Source organism: Hippocampus guttulatus, chromosome 18 (genome assembly GCF_054856545.1).
Source record: "Hippocampus guttulatus isolate MCC_2025c chromosome 18, RoL_Hgut_1.0, whole genome shotgun sequence".
NCBI lineage: Eukaryota > Metazoa > Chordata > Actinopteri > Syngnathiformes > Syngnathidae > Hippocampus > Hippocampus guttulatus.
In genome coordinates, this window is record NC_141278.1 from 5,633,190 (window position 1) to 5,655,301 (window position 22,112).

A 22,112-nucleotide genomic window follows, 5' to 3' on the forward strand; every position below is an offset into this window, starting at 1 on the left:
TTATCTTATCTTAATGGGGCATTAGTTCTTCTCTAATTCCACTATAAGATAAGAAAACCTTTATTTGTCTCACAATGGAGGAATTTGCATTGCTATAATGGCATTTCCATTTATTTTAATGTGGAAAGATGATTTGATATTTTCAGATGTGCTGTAAATGCATGACCGTGTTTTCAGAACCAATTAAAATCGTATCTCAAGCAAATAAATCAATCAATAAAGCAGCACCCCCTGCTGGGAATCATTGGGCACTGCCTTCCCATTCATTCAGAGTCCCTCCTTGGTGATTCAAGAGCAGATGCTATTGTCTGGTGCCTTTCGCACAATATAACACTAAGAGGATTAACACGCACAAGCTTTTTTTGCATCTCGCAGAGCGCGCTGACTTAGCGAGGCTGACGGACCAACTGTGCGCCGCGCACGCGCTGCCACTTAGACACGCACGGAGGCGGAAGACTCTTCTCATCTCCCACCGGCTCATTAAACACGCTTTTGCAGAGACTCCATCCATCAACGAGCGGCGCGCATTTACAACTACGGCCAGCGTTCACTATTAAGCCGCGTTTCTGGGGCGCCAAAGGTGCGTATGGAATAGTGGACAGGCCACCCCGGCACGCGATGGACCCGCACCAAATCAGTTGAATGACGCCAGTGTATTGCGGTCCACTGTCTGAAGAGGATCAGAGCGGTTGAGCAGCTGAGCGCCCAGAGGAAGAAACCCGCGTGTCTGTCGTCTCACGGCCGGCCGGCATGGCGCGCAGCTACGGTGACAGCCGCTTGTGGACCTGGCAGGTCCTTCTCACCATCTCCGTGGTTCTAATCCCCCTGTCCGTTCACGGTAAGGACCACCGCATGCATACACAAAACCGTGTCACACCCAGGCAGTTCGTATCTGTGTCTGCGTGCGCGCGTGCGTGGGTGTTTGGGGCATGCAACTACTCTTGCGTGAATTGCATTGCACCTGCAGCGTGTCTTGCATAGTGTGGAAAGGGCAAGTTTGGATGGAAAGAAAAAAAAAAAAGATTCTGAAAAAGGCGGTAGTTTAGCACAAGTGACAATTCTGCTGTGATTTGATAGTCCTGGGATGTCTGGAGTACAATTTGCTCTCAAATGAAATCATTGACACGTTGTCATGCCGTGAGCTGATCTGAGAAAGAAAACGATGACATGTTAATTTCCTCCCCTGAAATGATGTCATTCACATGCAGTCGGGACTCCATCGTGGGCGTCTCAGACAAAAGGTGCACATGCAGCGGCCATTGGGCCAATGACTGCTGCAATTTGCATGCCTGCAGGTCGACACGGAGGCAAGCGACCAGTCTCATTTGCATCTCTTGAGACTCGGAGGGGATGCGAGCCAACCATGCATTCGGTAGTCGTAGTAGGAATCAAGGTGTTAATCGGGGAAGACAGGGGGCGTGGGGGGTGGGAAGAAAATTAGCTTGCAGCCGCTGCCCAGCAACAGGCGGCTCGTGCACGTTGAGGGTCGCAAGGGTTCACGTGCGCGAGCACCCACCGTTGCATCCCTACCCCCACCCGTTTTTTCCTCACTGCACCCTGCAGCAGCATTATCACTAAAAAAACACACACACACACCTCATGTTTGCCGTGTCATATGTTAATACTACAAGTGTCCTTCGGGGAAGTTGACGAGATGTGGCAGCTGAAAATGTAAAACGCTCTTTAATGTTCTTTTGATGCAAATCAAGGAGCTGCTTATTTTAGACCTGATGGAAACGGTGACCATTTCGGTGACCTTAGGTCACACGAGTGTCACGCTCGTTCCAAGGCCGACAGTCTGCTTCACGATTTTTAATTTTTTTTTTTTTACACGCGAGCAGACAAAAGCGAGTCATCTTTAATGGTGACGTTTACGACGAGCGGCGTGTGTTTCTTCTGCGCCCATCAATTCGCGTTGTGGGTTCCATCTGCCTTTGCATCCCTGTCAATCATGTGAAGTCACCAAAGAGATGAGCGGCATCTCCGACAGTTGACTTTTTTCTCCCCCCCCACCCCCACACTGGGGAAAGGGTGGGAGTGCTGAAATTATTGCGTTTCACAATAGCCAATTAGGTTGATGACATCACTGATTTCCATCCAACGAGTGTGTCGTATCTTATCAGGTGTGCTGCAGGAAATAGTCCCATTCCACTTTAGATTTTCAAAAAGAGTCTCCTGCATTCCTCGCCCTCCTCCCTGCTTGCTTGCACTTGCACCTTTTGCCGCTGCAAAAACTCTCAACCTCCCGACACACTAATGCCGGCTATGCAATGGCCTCTGGGAGAGTCTAAGAGGACAGCCACTTCCAGTCAGACTCGTTACCTTGGTGACAAGAAAAGGTAAAGACGAAGTGGCGGTTAAAGGCAGAAATTCAGGAAGTGTGTGTGTGTGTTGGCGTCACTTGCACATTCCATTTTCTCCTCTTATAAACTGCCCATGTTCCATTTCGCTCTTGTCAATGGCTAAGAATGCCAACCGCTAACAGAATGCGACATTTGAGCCTCAACGTAGGCCACCTTCCAAAAAAGAAATAGTTTGAGTCAATTGTAATTGGTTTCGGTGGAACACTCGAGTCTCTCAAAGACTTTCACCCCCCCCTCCCCCACAGGGGTGAAGTTGGCAGCCATCAATTAGAGTGAGGCTGGCTGATTGATTAAAAAAACAAGAACAGCGGCAGCAAACACTGGATGCTCTGTTTCCTACGACTGCACCCTTGCTTCTCTCCTCTTTTCAACCTGCCTCCTTTTTTTGCATCTCGCCATGGCAACCGTGCCATGCGCGCGCGCGCGCGCGTGCGTCTCTCATGCTTTCTCGGCCACCGCTAAAGGTTTCGTGCCTTCGGGCACGTTCGGATGCTTTTAACGTCAGCGCTTGAATGGTGTGTGTGTGCCTGACAATGAGCTCCGATCTCAATGGACGGAGACCGAAAGACAGACAGACAGACGGATGTCCAGCAAAGCGCTCAATTGAGATTGGCTGTTAACGTGCCGGAGATCGTGTAGAAGGGCCACTTGAAATTTAATCAACTGGGAACATGATCACCGATTGAACACAAGTTCACCCCAATTCATTCACCACCATGGAGGTTTATTTCGCAATAATTTGTAAGAGGGACATTTTTTATACACCTGCTGGATTGGCTCGCATCACAGGATACCTAATAAGTGTTTATTTGCCTGCCACTGTACCACTGTGGATGTTTTTGGAGGGGGAGGGGGGGGGGGACAAGTGGCCTCTAACCTATGGTTCTAAATCCTTGTCTACGTAATCCTCACCCAGTCTTGGTCACCAGAGTCAGTCATTCGGTGCATCTAATCCTGCATCGTCACACTTTGATTACATTGCAGTCCTGAACCCGTGTTTGGCGGCCGGCGCGCAGCAAACTCACTTGACCTTTGAACCTTTAAAACGACACGGATTTGTTCGTCCGCTTCAAACTTCTGCTTTCTCATCATTTTGACTTGAGTTTGTCTTCATGAGAGTTATTTTGATTCATATCCGATTTGTACGCAGGATCCTGACAGACACTTCGCCTGGGGCAGCCTTGAAGCTAATCTCTTGAATATTCATCAGTGTGTTGAACACAATATTTTTCAGGATAAACGGATACATGGAAAAAAAAGCCCGACTTCAGGCCAAAGGCGGACGGCACCGCCGACTGGTTGCCAGTCACTCACAGAGCACCAAGAGGGACAGAAAAACCGCGACCTGTATCTCATAGCTTCATCCCCATCATCGGTTCATTTTAGGACCCCGTAACGACATTTTACGAGTCATTGACAGAGTCCTCAATGGTCAGGCTCGGTTTTGCAACCCGCATGAGCTGATGGATAGCCTTTCACTTGTCATTTGCTTTGAATTGACAGGGAGGCATTCGTTGGCCAGGCGTCATCATCACCGTAACCAGTCATCCGTCAACCAGGAAGCCTCGAATATCAGGATGGTGCTAAGCGACGACTCGGCAGAGCGAGACCACCTGATAGAAGCGGGGAACCCCGCGTTTCCAAAACACCACCGCTCCCACAAACGCGTTCATCTCGAGCCGGATCCCGCGCAGGAGGAGCTCACTGCTGGAGGAGCGGGGCCGGATCAGCCTGGGAACCCCTTGTCCGATGACATCATCGCGGTGGAGTTCCACAGTCCAGCGCCGGAGACGATCCCGTCTGATATTGATCGGAACGGGGCCAAGCTTCCCAAACCCCAGGAGCAAAAAGGAGGCAATCCAACCCCTTGGACGCTCTCTGACTTTTACGACTACCTGTCCCCCGATGACGATCTCTCGGCATCGGCCCCCACCCAAGAGCCCGAGGCCTCGCCTTCGCCCCCGGCCGACATGGAGGATGAGAATCCCCTCTTGGCAGGAGCTCCCGCTCGTCCGGTCACTGCGGAGGCCAAGCCCGCCTCATCTGCTCAGCCCAAGCCGGAGCCCGCCGGCGATAACGGGGACCTGAGTTTGGGTGGCGCCGTGGGGAGCGACGGGTGCCGACTGGGCTTCGTGCGCTCGGGACCCGGGATTTGTGTATCTCAGTGTGACATTGAACCCGATTTCTGCTACAATGAAGGAGTGTGCACAGTGGTGGCAGGAGTGGGCGCTTTCTGCAGGTAATAAACCCAAGCAGACATTTGACATATTCTCACTATCAGGGGGAACATTCGCTTCTCTATTTTGCTTGAGTTACCAAACACCAAATCGTTGAAGTTGGTATGACATCTTATGAATTCACCTACATGCAAACTTACTTTCCTGGCTGACTTGTTCCTTCTGCACCAAAGCATTATGCAAAAAACAAAATTTAAAAAAAAAAAAAATCTGAAGGTGAGATCATGCTACGTGGCTGCCACAGAGTAAGGAAGACTTACAACACTTCTCAGATACTTGAGCGTTTCGAGAGAAATGGTCTTAAAGCTATTTTCAAGACTCGAAATTTGTAGCAAGCTACATTATTGTAGTCGGACGTCATGCATCTACGCAGTATCGACACGGACACGCAACGTATCCGCTGAGGTGAAAATACGGTGGGAACAAGGAACAAAACCACACATGGTCATTCAACCGCCGTCTCGATGGCACCGAATGTGCATTCTTGCAAGAGGCGAATTATTGCTCATCTTGTTGTGTCTACTGCGTAATCACACACATAGGCTGCTTCACCAGGGCTATAGTACAGAAGTCCGACAAGTGGATTTTTTTTTTTAATTCAGTAATTTTTAAAGGAGTTTACAAAGCGGGTTTTAATTTGTTTTTATTTTTTTTAAAAATTATTTGGTTTAGTTTATTATTTATTATTTATTAGGGGGGGGGGTTGGGTTGTCCCCCCCCCAGGGTCTGAATTGAACTGAATAATATTTTTGGGATTCCAGAAATGCAGGCTCAGACAAAATGCGATCACAAAAAAAATGTTTATTTGTAGAAAAACGCAAACCGACAAAAGGTACATACAGAAATGGTGGGTCAAAAGTCAGCGAGTAAAAAGAAGGCACAAACAAAAAGCGCGTGCAAAAGGCAAGCTACTAATAACTGCCGAGAATACACAAAATGACATAACAAGACTCCAAATAGCTAAATACTGGAAATACTTACAAACGAGGAACTCTGAAAACGAGAGCCAAAATGAACAGAGAACTTTAAAAAAAAAAAACATGATGCAATACAGCAAGCAGGTTCAATAATCCGACGAGTAGAATTAGAAGTCGGAGTCAAGGCAAGATGATACTCGGGAACAAGTGCGCCGGCTGGAGGGCAACGCCCTTCACTCCATGTGGAGCTGAAAACAAAACAAACACAGACGTCACAATTTTCATTTTTTTTTTTTTATTAATCCAAAAGGAGTACTTGTAAACTACATTTCCCAAACAACTGTTTAACTTTCCCTTTGTCGTACGGCCGCACAGCAATACCAAAAATGAATACAAACGTATAAAACACGTAAAAACCAACCTTGAAAGCTTACGCATGGAAAGAATTAACCAAGATTAAATTGAAGGGCAGGTTTGCCATTATTATTGTTAATTTTGTGTCAGAGTGGCGAAAAGAAAGACGTTCCAAATTTTGCCGCAGTGTCGTCACAACTTTTGCCTCCGGTGATGCGTCCGCCGCACGCACAAATCATGAGTGAGATTTGGTTGATGAAGAGTCAAATCCAAACATGGGAACAAATCTAGGACACAGGTGTCCAACTCAAGGCCCGGGGGGCCAGATCTGGCCCGCCACATCATTTCAGGTGGCCCGCGAAAGCAGATCAAATATGTCAAGTGCCATGATGCTTTCTAAAATGTCTATCAAAAATTTTAATTCTCACATGTAATAAATAAGAGAGATATTCGAGGCATTTTCTTTTTACCAAACCTCTCGTGATGGTAACTTAAACAAGAGGCGAATCAACAGTTATTCTTGACTTCTTGATCTGGTTTCAGTCATAACGTTTTGACGAGAGGATGTACCAGACCACCTGAGCAGTTTTAATTTTATTTCTTTATTTTTTTTTTTAAATGCATGTCCCCTTTAATATGCCGCCGAGTGTGTTTGCAACTGCACAATGAGTCTGTTGCACGCACATTCTCATATGCATACGCACATTCACTGATCCTTTGAGCTTATTAAGTGTTTGGCCGCAGGGAGAATCCCCGCTTTGGCAGGCAGACCTCAGGACAGCATCAAACGCTCTCATGCTAAAAATATGGTGGATGTTGTTGCTGCACACTTGACCAAACGATGGAACACGGCGGTCCGAGCTACCGCTGCCCAAATCGCGATCTGAACTTGGCCGGTGTCTTTCCTCACTGCGTTTTGTCTCCGTGCGTCCAGGTGCAATGTGCAGGACTACATCTGGAACAAAGGCACGCGCTGCGACTGGGCTATCACAGAGTTCCAGGTCATGAGTGCGGTGGTGGGCGTGGCCTCTGTGGCACTTCTCCTTCTCTTCATGATCGTTGTGTTTTTCGCCAAGAGGCTGCACCGCCTCAAGAGCGAAAACAAGCGGCTTCGCAAACGCAGGTGTGCGTTTGTTAGCCCGAGTCATTTTTTTTCCAAGTCTCCGGTCGCCTCGATTGAACCTCTGCTGCGAATTGCTATCACCTGGATGACTGAGAATTCAAACCAATATTTTTCACTGTGATTGTGGAGGATTACGTTAAAAATGACTTGGGCAATTATGCCGATAGGCTAACGATAACCAAGTAGCACTGGACTAGCCACAACATTAGGTACTCGTCCACACAGTCACAAATATTGTCTTGACAGAAGTAATTACGGAATGATATCAATATTAACTACTGAAGATGAAGACAGTGAAAGTTTCGCCACTTTTGCCTCACGCCGGAGAGGTTCTCGGTTCGAATCTATGCGGATGTTTTTCAAATGCTCAATTCCAATTGGTCACATCTCCCTGGTTTTCCCCTTCAGTAAGTACCGTCCACAGAGCGCGGAGCCACAAACCGACGGCCTCTCCATTTCCACCACCGCCGACGGCTCGCAGCCAAACGTAAGGAAACTGTGCGACTCCCCGCCGCCCGCGCCCCAAGCTCACACTCACAACCTGGCGTACTATGACAACATTATCTGTCAGGTATGCGCCACCTTTCCTCGTGTTTACTCTCCACCCCTTTTCTCCTTCCATTTGTCACTATTTGCCACTTTTCTCTCGGTCCTATGCTCTCAGCTACCCCCCCCCCATTATACTTTATCCCATTTGCTTGGCTGGTGTATGTTTTATCTATGCGTGTGCGTGTATGTGCACAATTAGGTGTATGAGTTGATGTGTGGATGTATCTTGATGCCTTTTTACATTCACCGATTCCCTCAGAGGCCATCATCAACCACCTTTACCTGGGAATTTAAACCCAGAAACTCTTATAACCACTGCCAGGTAAGCGTAGCGGAACGTCCGCGTTGGTTTGCTATACAGTGTTCCGCTGCCCCCCGCCCACCCAGCTTCGCTTCGACCTCTCCAGCTATGAACTGCCACATTTTGACACTCTGTGCAAATCTCCCCGGCCCGCAACAATATCTTGCATCGATCTTGTTGTTTGTTGCCGGAGCAACGAGCCACTTTAATATTCTCCTGAATCCTGGTATGATTAATCACTTGCCGCTAGGCTCTCTGCAAACAATTGTTCAGCGCAACTATACCGCAAGGTCCCTCGCCTGGTTTCCCCCAACGCCTTTGCAGCTTCCAAGCTATTTTGCTTTTTGGAAATTCCCCGCTGTGGCTTGTGCATGTGTTGCTCCCCGATTTTTTTTTTTTTTTGGTTGCATATTTATAACATACGATGGTTTGAGTTCATCAATTTAACATCACGGGGATCAGCAGACGTCAACGTGCATGAATCTTTTGGATGTGATTAACGCGTGAAGGGAGGGGACATTTCGAAAGTAGCGTCCGGGGGTGGCCTGCGCGACCAATCGATGGTGGCCCACTTTGCGCCTGCTGTTGACTGTGACCTTCAGCTGCCCGTGACATGACGATCAATGAACGAGCTGACACATGCAGATGCGCGGGGCCCTCTAATTTCCACTCACTGTCGTCACACGAGCACAGCTTAAGAGGTAATAAACGACCGTGGCTGTTAGATTTAAAGACAAGAACCTTTATTAAGGATTATAGAGTGAATTGTAATTATATGAAGCATATTTGGTCGTGCTGACTAGCGTGAACAAATTCTGGCTTGCTGGCATTTCGGAGCACTGAAGTGATAAGTTCACGGTTGCTCTAAATGTCAGGTTGAGAGGGTAAAAATCTCGCGGCGGCAAGCTGCACTCGTTTAAATGCCACACGTCTGATTTGATGCTTTTGTTTTCATGTTAAACTGTGGGGATGAGTAGACAGCTGTTGCGCTCTTTTCAAGATGACGATGAGTACCATACTATATTTATGGCAGTATTGTACCAAACGTCAAAAAAAAAAAAACATTGCAGTGACAACACTATGAGCATTGTCACAATAACAATGCTCAGTTTTAGAGGTACAGTTGCTCCTCTTGTAACTAAAAACCAAATACTTTTAAATTTCCCAATGAACGTGAATTTCTTTTACATTTTTTTTTTAAAACAACCGCCATATAAACCGCTGCAACAATAAAACTGACAGTACCATTGCAAACGAATTGACAAAATGATTTCATAATACACGACTGTATGTGTCAAGGCAGATTTCTTTTCTTGGATCTCATTAGATTGTGCAGATGCTACCTAATGCACATTTTAATCCAAACATACAAAGTCTACACACTCCTGTTCAAGTGCCGAATTTTAGTGAGATAAAAGGATGAATTCTTTGGGGCAAAAAAAATAATTAAAAATCCGTTCTTATTGTGACCTCTTGTACAAAAAATTTTTAAAAATGAAGATGCGACATTTGCATTCATTTCACAGAAATGTGTTTACATAAAACCACGAGTCCCTGAAGTACACCACACCTGCGCAACAAGTCCTTCGTGGATCCCTTTTCTTGAGAGTTTTGCTAAAAACAAAGTGAACTTCCCAACAGGATGACCCCAAGAAGCAGGAGGACCCGAGCAAGTCCCCTCCAGCCAAGGAAGAGGGCGCCATGAACATCCTCAACTCTCACTCCCCCAAACATGAGAACAACCGGCCAAACTCTGTGGTCCACGACCACAGCCGCAGCCCCAACAACACCGACGACAACGCCGAGGTAAACGTCCTCCACAACAACTTGGTATAATGGCGAGCCGCATCGATCCGGAGCATTCGAGAGCACACACGGCAGCGGGTTTAACATTGTTTACACCCTTGTAAAGAGCAGACCGTGTATCCTCGACGGTTTTATCAAGGCCCCGCTGTCAATGTAAGCACATACTGAATTTGAAGGGTACATGTTTACAAGGCTCCAATGTCAACACTGATTACCTAGTGGCCCCGTGTCTCGTTTTTTTGTCTCCCCTCTCCACTTTTAACTAATGACTGACCTTTTCCTCGCTTCTGACGCCCTTTGCCTTGGTCTTTGGCCAATGAACTCGCCCACCGTCTCCCATTCCGCCCTCTCCGCCTCATCGACTGCGCCCGGCCTCGCCTAACTGTCCTTCTCCGCTCGCATGCATTGGTGTTAATCCAAGTGAAGTGTCTGAAAATAATTGCCAGAGTGACAAAAAAAAAAAAAGTGGAAATTAAGTGGATCTGTGCTTGCAGCTTTTTCATGTTCGGCATTGCTAATAGTGTAAACGTTACATGACGTTAAGAGTATTTGCTTGAGTCGATACTGGAATCTCGATATATTAAACACGCGGTGTCTTGGTTTTCAATGTGATTTCTAATACTTTTATGTACTTGAGGTTCTTTTGTACTTTTTTGGCTATACATGGAGGACGATAGTTATGAATTGTGGGAAATAAATCTTTTTCATTTTATCCAACTTGTCCTTGTGTTTTGCTCTACTTTCCCTGTAGTGTCTCTCTCTTTGTCTGCATGTCTGCTCACCAAGCTAACGGCCGCCCAGCTGCTCCCTCGCTAATAATAACCCAACGCTCCACTGACCCCGCTTTTGTGCTACTGTAGGCTGCTGACACGCACACACACACAAAGTGACAATTCAGCACCATGGACAGTCCCCTATTTCCTAGAATTCCATAGCAATACATTAGGGACGCTTGCACATTCCAATGGGACCCAATGAAAAAAAAAAAAAAGGAAATCTGCTTTAATCACGAAATATGATGTTAATCACTTGAACGTGTACAGAAACAAACAGTCGCCATCTTAAATGGAATTTTGGTGGCAATTTTACTAATCGATTAATCAAAAAAAATAAACAACAGATCGATTGCTAACTAAGTTTTCCATCGTGAAAATTCTGCAAAGGACCCAACCCAGTACACACACAAAAAAAAAACTTGCGTTGTTTTCCTAACTAACACCACTTGCTGGGAAGCTGTGGATTTTGAGGCAATTGGGTTAAAAGTTGGATCAATTATTCTGCAGATTGGGTTGAAGATCTTGATAACGCATTTCTTGGTAGCCTCAACTCCTCAGTGTGGGTAGTTGTTAGCTCTTGTTGGATCAAAATCTTGACCCAAAGGGCTGGGTCAAATTCTCAACCAAATCAATAACCCGGGATGACTGGGTCCCTTTTGGACCCAGTGTTCGCCCAATTTGGCTTCCTTTTAAGACAGCAGTTTTAAGTTTGTATAGCGCTAAATTGTTGAGCATCCCTCCCAATGAATATCCTTGCATTTCTGCATCCCTACTCTACGTGCCGTATTTCTACACCAGGATGGAGTCACTATTGGTCTGGAGGTGCTCCTCCCCAAAGATGCCAAGCTACGCCCAGAGAACAGCTCCCCCCTCCAGTACGACGTCTTCCTCTACAAGGTAGCAAACAACGCAGATCCGGTTGCCACCAACTCTCATTGCTCCGCCTCCCATCACGCAACCAAATCCCCCAAAATCCCATTGAGTGCGTCCAAGGTGCCCAAATCCCCCAAACACTCAAAGGATCATCGTCACAATCTCCGCGAGCCCCTCTCCGGACGCCACTCCTCACCGTTCCTGCACCTGTCACCCGGGAGGCAGCCGTCACCTAGTCGTCACTCCGCGCCCGGGGGCTACACAGCCCCCACGCGCCGCCAATCTGCCCATCACTCGCCAGGAGGTCGGCCTTCCAGTTTTTATTACTCCAGTTTGGAAAGAGAGGACGGAGACATTCGTCCATCTCCTTCCTCTCCTCATCTCACTCAGCCTGTCTCTTCACCATCCAGGGCCAAATGCAGCCCGGTCAGCACTCGATCTTTACCGCCAATCTCCTGACTCGTTACGCCTCTTACTCATACACTAAAATGCACGAATAGAAAGCCGTTTGAGCATTTATTTGATCCAGTTTATTCCTCTAACAACCGACATGAACATAGTTTTAAAAATATGAGCATACCCGAGATGACTTGATAGTGAATAGAAATAAAAAGGCAAGAAATACACAGTTCAAACGTTTTTGTTTTTTTTAAATAAAATGTGTGCGTGTGTTGAACACCGTCAAGATACAGCATCGCGTTTGCAACCGCAATATATGACAGTAGCGAATTAGTGTCAAACCAAATTTGTCAAATATTGTCAAAAATAATTGTTATAAGCACTCTACCTGATCATGTTTGTGACCCAAGTACACAATAAATTGGTATTTTTTTTCTTTGCGAAACTTACCTAAATCGAACAGAGTTGGCAGCCCAAAAATGGCGGCGTAGCACAAGTTGATCTTAGCTGTCCAAAACAGGATACGATGTCCCCTTCGACCGGAATCCAGAGAAATTCATGCTTCCAAATTGTTCCGAGGTTTGTGTTGGTAATGTATCAATCAGCAGTGGAGGAACACAGTCCCAAATGTTGGCTGTATTTAGAGTGAAAGGGGTTCGATACGAATTTGCGATAATCGGCGTCAAAGGGTTAAATGGAAGCTGTCGTGAGAAAGAAGTGATTTGTTTTTTCATTTATCATTACAAAACTGATGATGCACTGAAAACCCACAAAAGACAGAAGCTAATGTATTACAAAATAAAGGTAATTAAATTTCACAAGAATTCATACAAAGTAACACTGAGAACTCGACGACTTTGCAAATTATCCCTGTGCAGCATGACAGACTTTCGGCAATGGGTGGGGATAAGGATTTTTTTCCCCTTACCTTTGAAATTTTCTGTCTTCTGTCAACTGCCACTCTGTCAGCGCATTACTAACGAAGCGGTCCATTAGACTGAAACAAAAAGATTGAGCAAAAATAAAATTGTTGTATTGTGCAATTTGCAGACAAGCAGCAAATTGTAACTCAGTGTTAAGAGAGCAAACTATTTTTTTTCTCTAATGAATATTCAAAGGCCATTGTACAAAATAAGGGATTTCCCAGGCCGTAAATTCAGAGAGGAAGGGGGCATACTTGGCGCTCAAAAAGTTTGTGGGGGGCCGAACGAATCTACGGAAACGTCGTTCCGGTATATTTTAAGTGAAAACGAGCACACACGTATATTGAGCTGGCTTTACACTAGCAAGTTGACAAGCAGGCGAAGTCAACCCAAACATGACCACAGGAACAAGTTTCATTTGGTATATTCGGTAAACGGCCCGGGGAGGGGGCGCAGAAAAGCTGCATGCTAACGACGAAATGGCGACTCACAGAATTCGAAACGCGGAAGAAACTCGAAAAAATAACGACACTACTTGAATAGGAAACGCGGGACAGACAATGTGATTCACAGGTAGTGTGAACAAAATCATTCATTTACCTCGTCGATTGGATAATTTCGACGGCGAACTTTATGCCCGACAGCAAAGTGTGCGGGAATTCTCAAGTGGATGGAAGCGAGACTGTCGAGTTGAAGATGCGATGACGTCACGACGCGACGCACAGAAATAACACAAATGCGACATTAAAAAAAAACAACAACAAAAAAAAAACGTAATGGATAAGACATTTCATAAAGCAGATAAAATAACCAATTGTTTTGGACTGGGGGATTTTTGACCTTGCTCGAAAATGAGCAGCACAGTAGTTCTTGGCTCAAGTGGTACTTCTAGGAAAAAAATGCGACAAGTAGGGCATTTGTGCTTAATTTTTGTTGTTGTTGTTGTTGTTGTTGTCTCAGTCGTGCTACTAGTGCACCGGGGTCGCTTTATTTGTGCGCTGAATCGTTTTATACGATTGAGGACCAAGAGCATAATAGTACATGAACCTTTAACTGGATATCAAGGCTATGGAATGAATGCTCATACGGTTTTCCAGACTAACATGTGTCATGACTCCAATGTAAACAATCATTATCCATTAGGACTCTAACCTTCATTTGGGGCAAGAAGTGGAACTCGGACAACGATGCATGCACCATCCACCTTGACTCCAGACACACAATACAATTTAGAAGGATTCAGTGCATCCCAAAGCCCTCCAAGTTGGTTGAAACTCAGGTCAAGACTCACAAAAATAACCCGTCCACTCATTTGCGAACAAGCAGTCCTAACCTGGTGCCAATGTCAGCACATTTTTATGAAAGTAGTTTTATCTGTACATCTTTTTTATTACTAGTATTTCATGTTTTGGTACATTACACACGTTTCTGATTTCCCAATAAATGGATGATAATACCACAAGTCTAGCATTTTATTTAATTGGAATATACCGTATAAAAGAAATCATCTGTAGTTCAACAAAAGGATGAGCTCTGCTGCTACTATGTGGACAATTTATGCACTGCAAAAAGACACGGTTTTTTTTCTTCCTGCAGAAAAGCACACATTTTTTCATTTCCAATTCATCTTGCATTATATCTACACTATAGGCACTGCACCTGAATCAATTAATACAATTTAATAACAGAGAGCCATCAAGATATTATTGCAAATGTCCCCAGTGTGAGACAAATAAAGGTTATCTTATTAATATTCATAAAAGTCATTGTTTCTCAGTTTTGACTTGTGGTACGCAGGCGCCCTCTAGTGGTATGTGATTAAATCACTGCCCAAGTACAGCTTTGCTAGATTTAATTTGAAGAAAAAAAAATCCACTACATTGGGATTTAATCTTGAATAGCTGTTTGATTTTACACTATTGTTGCAATTTTTTATGTACGTTTTATTTGCAATTAAATTTTATGAAATGATCAATTAGGTGGCGTTTACACTGTATGTACTGTATTATGTTGTTATATTTTTATATCATACAAATTCAAGAACCATCGACATATCTTAAATTTTTGTGCAGTTTTCATCCCGGTTGACAAAACAACATCAGGTAAACTCCAATGAGACAACAGAAATGCTCAAACTCCGACACAGCCTTGCTGGCCTCTAATGTCTAATAAATTATTTATAATATCAGGCTTGAGATTAATTCCTTTTTCGTGCTCAAGACGTGAATCTGCCATCTCCAGTCACAGACACGTCAGTTTCATTGTTCGCTTTGAATTAAACATCTCACAGCTTGGCCATATTGGCACACGGCTGTGGGGCCTTATCGGCTGATTTACTTGTCGTCGGAGAGCACCCAGCATTCCCAAACGGATCGAGTGAAGGTGAAGTTGTCCTTCCCGCCACTCTCTGTCTTTATAAATAGGTTGGCATCAGTTGAAGTGGACTTTGTGTCGCTCTACGCGATGCTCAACTCTTCCTTAAAGCACTCTGACCTGCCCTTTTCTACCTGCTCACTTCAACCTCACGTCTCAGCCAGAAATGTAAGAAGGGGGGGGGGGGGAGAAAGAAATGTATGCATAGAATATTTTTCAAAGCAACTTGATGTAGAGCAGCATGCTAATCAAATGGATAAAACCTCTGAGACTTGCTCTGTGTGTTTTTGAGACAAGAATGGATGAAATATTTAGAACACGTCGGAACTCATTTCCAAAAATACACAAAAGGGAAAACATTACGTTGCTCTCAAAAAAAAAGGAATAAAGCCTTGAGGTCACCACTAGCTTTGTTACAATCTATCCTTATGTTTTCTGTGATGCTTGCCATCATTTCGGTTGCAGCTGGCTGGGGAAGTAGGTGGTGTATTGTCGAGCGCATACATTATAAACAATCATTTCCATCTTTGGAGAATATACTCTTCACGGAACCGAACAGGCATATTTGGAGAATAAGGGAGAAGGAAACCCAGCCTAAAGTTCAAAACCGGGACACTGACACTGAGGCAGACATGCTAATTAGGGTGGAATAATTTTGAAAGGTTATCAAATTATAATGTTTTTCCCCTCAGTGTTGCGATCACAATTTTATCTGTTATTATGTTTGGGGGGGGGGGGGGTCCCGCCAAACAAAGGCAAACCACTGAAAATTACACATTTTCACAATATGAAAGTTGACACTGTTGGACATTTACATCTAGCATGATGACACACAAAAAATTATATTTTAAAAAAATCCACAAGGTGTGGTCGAAGTGGTCCAATTATTTGAACAGGAAATAATTTTTTTAAATTAACAAGCAATTGATTTTAATGAACCAATCATAGAATAAAATAAAACGGTAAACGCATATGCCATATTGTTTATTTATATCTTTTTAATGTGATTTACAATGAAACAATGATTTAAAAAGATAAATAGATTACAAAAAATACACTTTGATTGTAGCATTCTAAACATTTTAGGGGGACTGCCCGCAGGCTATACTTTTCCCACCCCCGTTATGAAAACTCAGATAGTAAAAGGAGGACACTCCACCTAAAAAAAATCCTTCCACGCAATCACTGGTTTGCTTTTTTCTTTTGGGCTCATCACCTGAGACGTTCACCCTGCACAAACCCTCCTCTCATCCTTCCCTGAAAACGAGTGTGCCGTGACAACCTCTAGGTTGCAGTGTTGCACCACGAGAGGCCCTCAAAAAGTGTCGCTGGCTTGAGACTTGACACTTTGAAACTCAACCGCTCATCTGCATTTTCATTGAAATTCACCCTTTTGTCAGCAACGAGATCTTATGTCGATTCGGTCAGAGTTATAATTTCGACAGTGCGGGTGCTTTGTATTGTAAGGGGAAAATATGCAATGTATAATTTAATAAAAAAGGGCTGTAGATAGCCACCCTCAGATGAATGCATTGAGGGGGGGGGGCGTCTCTCTTTCGTCCCTCCCCCTTTGCATGCCACTGCATCGATTTCTAAATTGGTGTAAATACATGACATCATTCAAATCTGCCCCATTCAAACCATATTTTCCAGTAAATCTGATCATATTCCAATTTTGTTGTCCCCACACACAACCCCCCCCCCCCCCCCCCACATAGCTATCTCCTCACTGATTGCAGTTTTCTTAGTATGCTTTCATGCGCGGCAATATTATGAAACATCAAGTCAATCCCTTCTATCCCTTTGTGCGCTTTCTTTTGTGCGTGTTTTTCATCTGCGAGCCTGGCCCATTGCCTTTCGTTTGAGATAGGGAAAATGTCACCGTGTGCGCGCGCCCCGGGAGTGTACAAAAGGAACTGTGTTGTGCTGTCCAGACACCCCCACCTTTAAAGGGTCGCTTCACCCAAATGGCCGACGATCGACATGCTGTCAGATTTCATCACTGTGCGGACCGCAGCCCTTGAAAACTTGTTTCTCTGTTGACGAGACGTGTTCTAAAAAAAAATTTAAAAAAATCAATGAGGCTTTCAGCAACACACAATTATCGTTGGCGATGTATTCCTTGGAAATTACAGGTGTGCGCAATGCTTTCTTCAAAAGTCAATAAATAAAGACCCCCATACTTTAGAACACTGGCTGCTGAAGAGGAAACGTCTCCTCGAACAGCTGAACTTTATTTTGGGGTAATCAGAGGCACATTGAATGCTGGCAGACGTGTGCCAAATCCTATTTAGCATGCACTTGAATGTGGTTGGTTAATCCTGAACGCAGCCACATCCACAGTTATGATAAAAATAAATAACCAAGATTATTTTACTTTCTTTCGATTTAAAAGGTCTCAAGAAAATCAGGTTCGGTCACCTCAATGGTGAAAAAAAATTTGAACTGGTTTCTGTGTTTTTTTTTTTATCACCCAAACCTGGCATGAAACAGGGGTGTGTAGACTTTTTATAGTCACTTTACATTTCTGTTGCAATAGTGACTCGTACAAAAAAAAAATATTGCAATGTTTCAATTGGGGTGGCATATACAAGGATAGAAAAAGCAAATTATCCTACAAAAATATTTGGACATGTACCCTAAAAGCATTATATGTTAATTTAAGACTTTCAATAAGGCTTTCTTGTCCACTCATCCCGAAGAACATTAAGATGGAGACTTCCAAACTCTCCTAGTAGTTCCTTCTGAAAGTATTTGATGGGTTTGCGGTTCTGAATTCTTCCACCCCACACTCACCCAACCGAGCCACGATGGACTTCGCTTTGTGCGCCCCCCCCCCCCAAACAAATCAATGTCGCGCTCAAACCGCCCCTGTTCTAGCTGAAAGGCCGACCCATTAAATCATCGATGAAGTGACGTTTCCTAATTCTTTTGTCCCGCGCTCAACAGCGAAGCCGCTCACCGAGTGTGTAAAACGTCGCGCGGGGGAAACGCAAGTTGACTCGGTGTCCGCCCATCCTTCTGATGTCTTCATTGTTCCCTTTCCTTCTCCTCTCCTTCTTCAGCCTCCTCGCTTGGTTTCAGTATCGATTCACTCGGTACCCCGCGGTTGCATTCTTGCGGTGAAGATTTCCGGCTGAAAGAAACCACTGACATTTCCCCTCCTAATCACAACATGGCTCATTTAAAACCACCCCCTATAAATTACCGAAAGATTATATACGGTAGTTGCCTTAATGGATGTTATTTGATATCCGACAACTGGGAGGTGCTTTTCCGGTACGGAGCATCCAAAAACCTTTGAAATGAGACACCTTGACTGTAAGTCAAGTGAGGAACGCATGCCTGACCTTGCTTGAACAATCCCCTCAATTAGCCTTCACACAAAGCGCAAAAGGAGATGAGGTGAAGGAGTCGAGAGTCAGGAAGAGCATCTCGCTGTGTTGCCATGGCGATACCTCATAAGTCCTACCTCTAATTGTGAGGGAGCAAGCGGGATAAGACAAAGTGGGCGATAGTGCTTTCCGTAAGGTCACAAGTGCACGCACACACACACACACACACACACACGCACGGATACACAGACTCAAGGAGGGCAGGTGTAGGAACACCCGCCGAGTCTCACCCGCCGGTGCTGCAGGGAAGGAGCCCAAATTTACAAAGGCAGAAGAAGGGGGACGTCACTCGGAGAGGGTCGCACGCACCCGAGGGACGCAGATGTGCACGCACGGGAGGGGCCGTGCGCAGTAAGACCACCGGGACGAAAGCTTCGAGGCATGCGGTGATATTCTGACACACAGATGTCACACTCAAGGCCCCGGGGGCCAAGTTCCTGCCTTTCCCCTCCACACCCATCATCAACTGCTCTGGATGCGACTTGGGAAAAAGTTGTGAGCTAAGCTCCAAGGTATTGTGCATGAAATGCTGCCTGTGCATAGGAACAGGGAGGAAAAAATAATAATTCGAAATCGTTCACCCCTAATTTGCACGCCCCTGTGGCTCAGGCTTCTAAATAAAACTCCTCACCTCACTTCAACATGGCTCCTTGGCACAACGATGTCACCAGATGGCACCAAAGCAATGTTATTGCGTTGACCTGAGCACCAAAACAAGAAAAAGACGACTTGTTGAGCGGATAACGGACGGCAGGTTCCAAAATAAAATCAGATAAAGTGGAATCAAGACAAAAAAAATAAAAATCCACCCCTCACAAGAGCTCACGCTAAATCCTAGCTGACTGTTTTACAAGTCAGTGTGAAATTGCATGAGCAATTCTTTCATTTGAATATTCTCTTGCAGCTCAACTGCCACTGCCTTGCGACCGCATGTCTGATTGAGCGAGTTAATGTGCTCGAGAGCCAGCTGTCCCTCAAATAACACACTCAATAATTCATGTTACGTACACAGGGACTAAACCTTGAGTGTGTGTGCGTGTGTGTGTGTGTGTGTGTGTGTGTGTGTGTGTGTGTGTGTGTGTCAGGCCAACAAGTAGCCGCACAAGTGCAGAGTGGTTTGATTCAGGGAATCTTTGCTTGCTTAGACAATAATTGCGTGCACGCGCACGCGTGCGTGTGTCTTTGCGTGAGCTCATTACTAATGGAAATCAGATCGCTCGTTTGTCGAGCCAGCAGAAGCCGAGGGCCAGCTCCATCACGTTGCGCTCAAAATCTAAAAAGACCTTCGGTCTGACGTCCAAGCAATTCCACCCCCCCAAAGTGTTTGCATTCAGCCGAAAAGTACTTAACAAATTACAAAGCATTCGGGGGGGAAGTGACATGTCGACAGACAAGAAAACCACTGGGAGGGGATTCGAGGGAAGTTTCATACAAAGCGGAGTGAGAGAAATCCAATATTTGAGACAGACGATTTGATTATTATTATCATTATCATTGTCATTATTTCTGTGAGAATGCTTCCACGTATGTTCTGTTGCATCCTCATTTTTTTCTTCTTCACTCCCCTTTTTTGGGCCTTGTGAAACTTCATTCAAAACATAAATCCGAAAAGTATTTTCCATTCTCTGTATCCCGTATTACCCAGGCCAATATTTCTCATGGCCTCTAACGGATTGAAACCAAGCCGTTTTTAAGTTTTCATGTACAGTGCTGCCTTGAGATACAAGTTTGATTTGTTGCATCGTCACATCGAAACGCAAATTCACTCAACTCAAATCATCATTCTCCATTGAAATGAACGGCAATGCCAAGAATATGTTCTGCCCCCCCTCGAAACAACACAAATTTTGGTCATGTGTATTGTTAAAATGTGAAAATAGGACTCCAGTAATATTGGTCTGGAAAAAAAAAACCATAATTAAAGAGAATGCTCAGAATTAAACAGAGTGTGTACCTTTTTTCAATGAGTTGCAGTTCCTTCTGATGTGCGCGTCTTGGCCACCCTCCAGTATAAGACAGTCCATGCAGACACAAACAAAGAAGAGTTTCACGAGGACATCAAGCGACTCAGTCAGCTACAGCGATATCGGTCATCATTCTCAGAAGAGATCGAATAGAAATGATGTCATTTTGTAATAATCAAGGGCGAAGAAATCCAGACGACTCAAAATGACGGATTTTACTTCCCCCGTCCAAGCAAACTGTTCCGTCAGCTGTCTGTTGTGAATATACTCAATCCAATTTAAAGCTTGGAAAAACGACCTAATAAATCAAGAACTTCAACTGTCCATTAAGTTGGCAAAAGAAGTGCTCGCCATACCGCTTAGTCAATGGATTAATCAATAACAGGTTGGAATGGCGGACTTCGTCTTGCCTTTATTCTTTCATCGCGACATTGTGGATGAACGTATGCCTGACAATTTTTGGACCCGTTTGAACGAGTGCATTTTTTCTGCTCCCGGTGCAGACTAAGATAAGGTTGGGGTGACAGGACTTGAGACCTCACCTCTGTTAAACATGGCTGGGATGAAGTCGGATTTTGATGACACCTGCCCTGAAGTGTTGTTCTGGATGAAAGGACAAAAAAAGACAACAACAAAAAAAAAAAAACAGGCAACCACGGTGCAGCCGAACTACACACTGATTATAAGCTGTACCTAACAGGATGTTCAAATAACATCATTAGCATTTCAAAGTGGCGCCTGCTGCCTTCTGGAGCCATCAGCTGTGGGACGTTATAAGGTACACCCACCTTACACTGTATCTATCTTTTTATTCTGTTTTTGTATTTTCTATGGCGGTGGGTTCTCATTACTGTTACACTAAACACAAATCAAATGAGAATTACACATGTAATGCAAAAAATAAAAATTAAACAACAATGCGCCACGCCATAGACGGGCTAACGGATGGCACCGGGGTCACGGTGTAAAAACCAGACAAGCAATCGTGGAATAACTCATCTTGACGGATATAACAATACTTGGTCTTATCTTCTTTATCCTCAGCAAAGAATGACGAATGGTGTGGCAAACTGTCTGGTGAGTCGCGTCGCTGTTATCTGACTCTTACATTGCCCCCATGTGGCCAAGTCACAAATTCTTGAGTGAGCAGCACAATGTCCGTTAAATCGAAACAAAATACGTGGCAAAACTGTTGAATTTTATTAATTGTTTTTTTTAAGGTATAAAACTATTTTCTCCATCAAAAAAAAAAACACATCACACCTTTATTTCAAGGCAATGGGTAAAGATGACTGACTACAAATCAGTACACATTCTTACCTTGTTTTGCGGGGTATACTTTCGTGATTAATACGATCAAATGCTGGCCACGAATAGAAAGCAAGTGTCTGGGGTAGTGTTTAAGCATCATTTGGAGAGCACTCTTCTCATTTGAAGGGTCCCCACAGTGCAAGGGAGGAAGTAACAGGGTCGCAGCAGGACGTTTCCTCATTTGAATACTGCGGAACACAAACACACGGGCGCACTTAAGCACCGGCCGCCTCCCGCTGCAACATAAATGTCCTCGTTTATCCTCTTAAGCACAAATGTCAAACCTTTGTCAGCCTCCACCCTTCCCCGTGGCTCACCTTTGCCCTTTGTCCTTCCCGTTTATAACTCCTTTGTGCCGCCCACTTCCATGGCTTCGACGCGGGCATATCATTTTCCTGCCGTCTGCGGTCGCTTCACTCGGCTCTGTGAAAGAGAGCAAAACGCCCCC

At 44.8% G+C, this 22,112-nt stretch overlaps 1 protein-coding gene and 1 long non-coding RNA gene across 13 annotated transcripts; one reads left to right on the forward strand and one right to left on the reverse strand.

Annotated features, from left to right (window-relative positions):
* The first annotated feature begins 282 nt into the window (after window positions 1-282).
* On the forward strand, window positions 283-14,083 carry LOC147190801 (uncharacterized). 7 transcript variants are annotated; one of them, XM_086137095.1, is made up of 8 exons: window positions 283-580; window positions 677-838; window positions 3,867-4,602; window positions 6,806-6,994; window positions 7,403-7,565; window positions 7,803-7,865; window positions 9,486-9,650; window positions 11,225-14,083. In XM_086137095.1, the coding sequence occupies exons 2-8, from the start codon at window positions 751-753 to the stop codon at window positions 11,756-11,758; spliced, it is 1,938 nt and encodes a 645-aa protein (XP_085993221.1). In that variant the 5' UTR covers window positions 283-580; window positions 677-750; the 3' UTR covers window positions 11,759-14,083. The 7 variants fall into 7 exon arrangements, with proteins under 7 accessions (XP_085993221.1, XP_085993220.1, XP_085993223.1 ...); XM_086137094.1 differs by having other exon boundaries at window positions 283-838; XM_086137097.1 differs by having other exon boundaries at window positions 283-838; window positions 7,403-7,481.
* Window positions 14,084-16,725: 2,642 nt separating this feature from the next.
* On the reverse strand, window positions 16,726-22,101 carry LOC147190802 (uncharacterized). 6 transcript variants are annotated; one of them, XR_015103746.1, is made up of 7 exons: window positions 21,982-22,101; window positions 21,674-21,852; window positions 20,896-20,956; window positions 20,344-20,392; window positions 19,021-19,090; window positions 17,957-18,922; window positions 16,726-17,048 (listed from the first exon to the last, which is right to left on the reverse strand). It is a non-coding gene; the product is annotated as an uncharacterized LOC147190802 (long non-coding RNA). The 6 variants fall into 6 exon arrangements; XR_015103745.1 differs by having other exon boundaries at window positions 20,344-20,956; XR_015103744.1 differs by lacking the exons at window positions 21,674-21,852; window positions 21,982-22,101 and having other exon boundaries at window positions 20,896-21,659.
* Window positions 22,102-22,112: the final 11 nt, after the last annotated feature.

Excerpts from the sequence above, each read along its gene's own strand:
- LOC147190801 (XM_086137094.1), top strand. The coding sequence starts at position 751 with ATGGCGCGCAGCTACGGTGACAGCCGCTTGTGGACCTGGCAGGTCCTT. Across the intron at positions 7,566-7,802 it reads ATGACAACATTATCTGTCAG|AGGCCATCATCAACCACCTT; the intron begins GTATGCGCCACC and ends CGATTCCCTCAG. Across the intron at positions 7,866-9,485 it reads ACTCTTATAACCACTGCCAG|GATGACCCCAAGAAGCAGGA; the intron begins GTAAGCGTAGCG and ends ACTTCCCAACAG.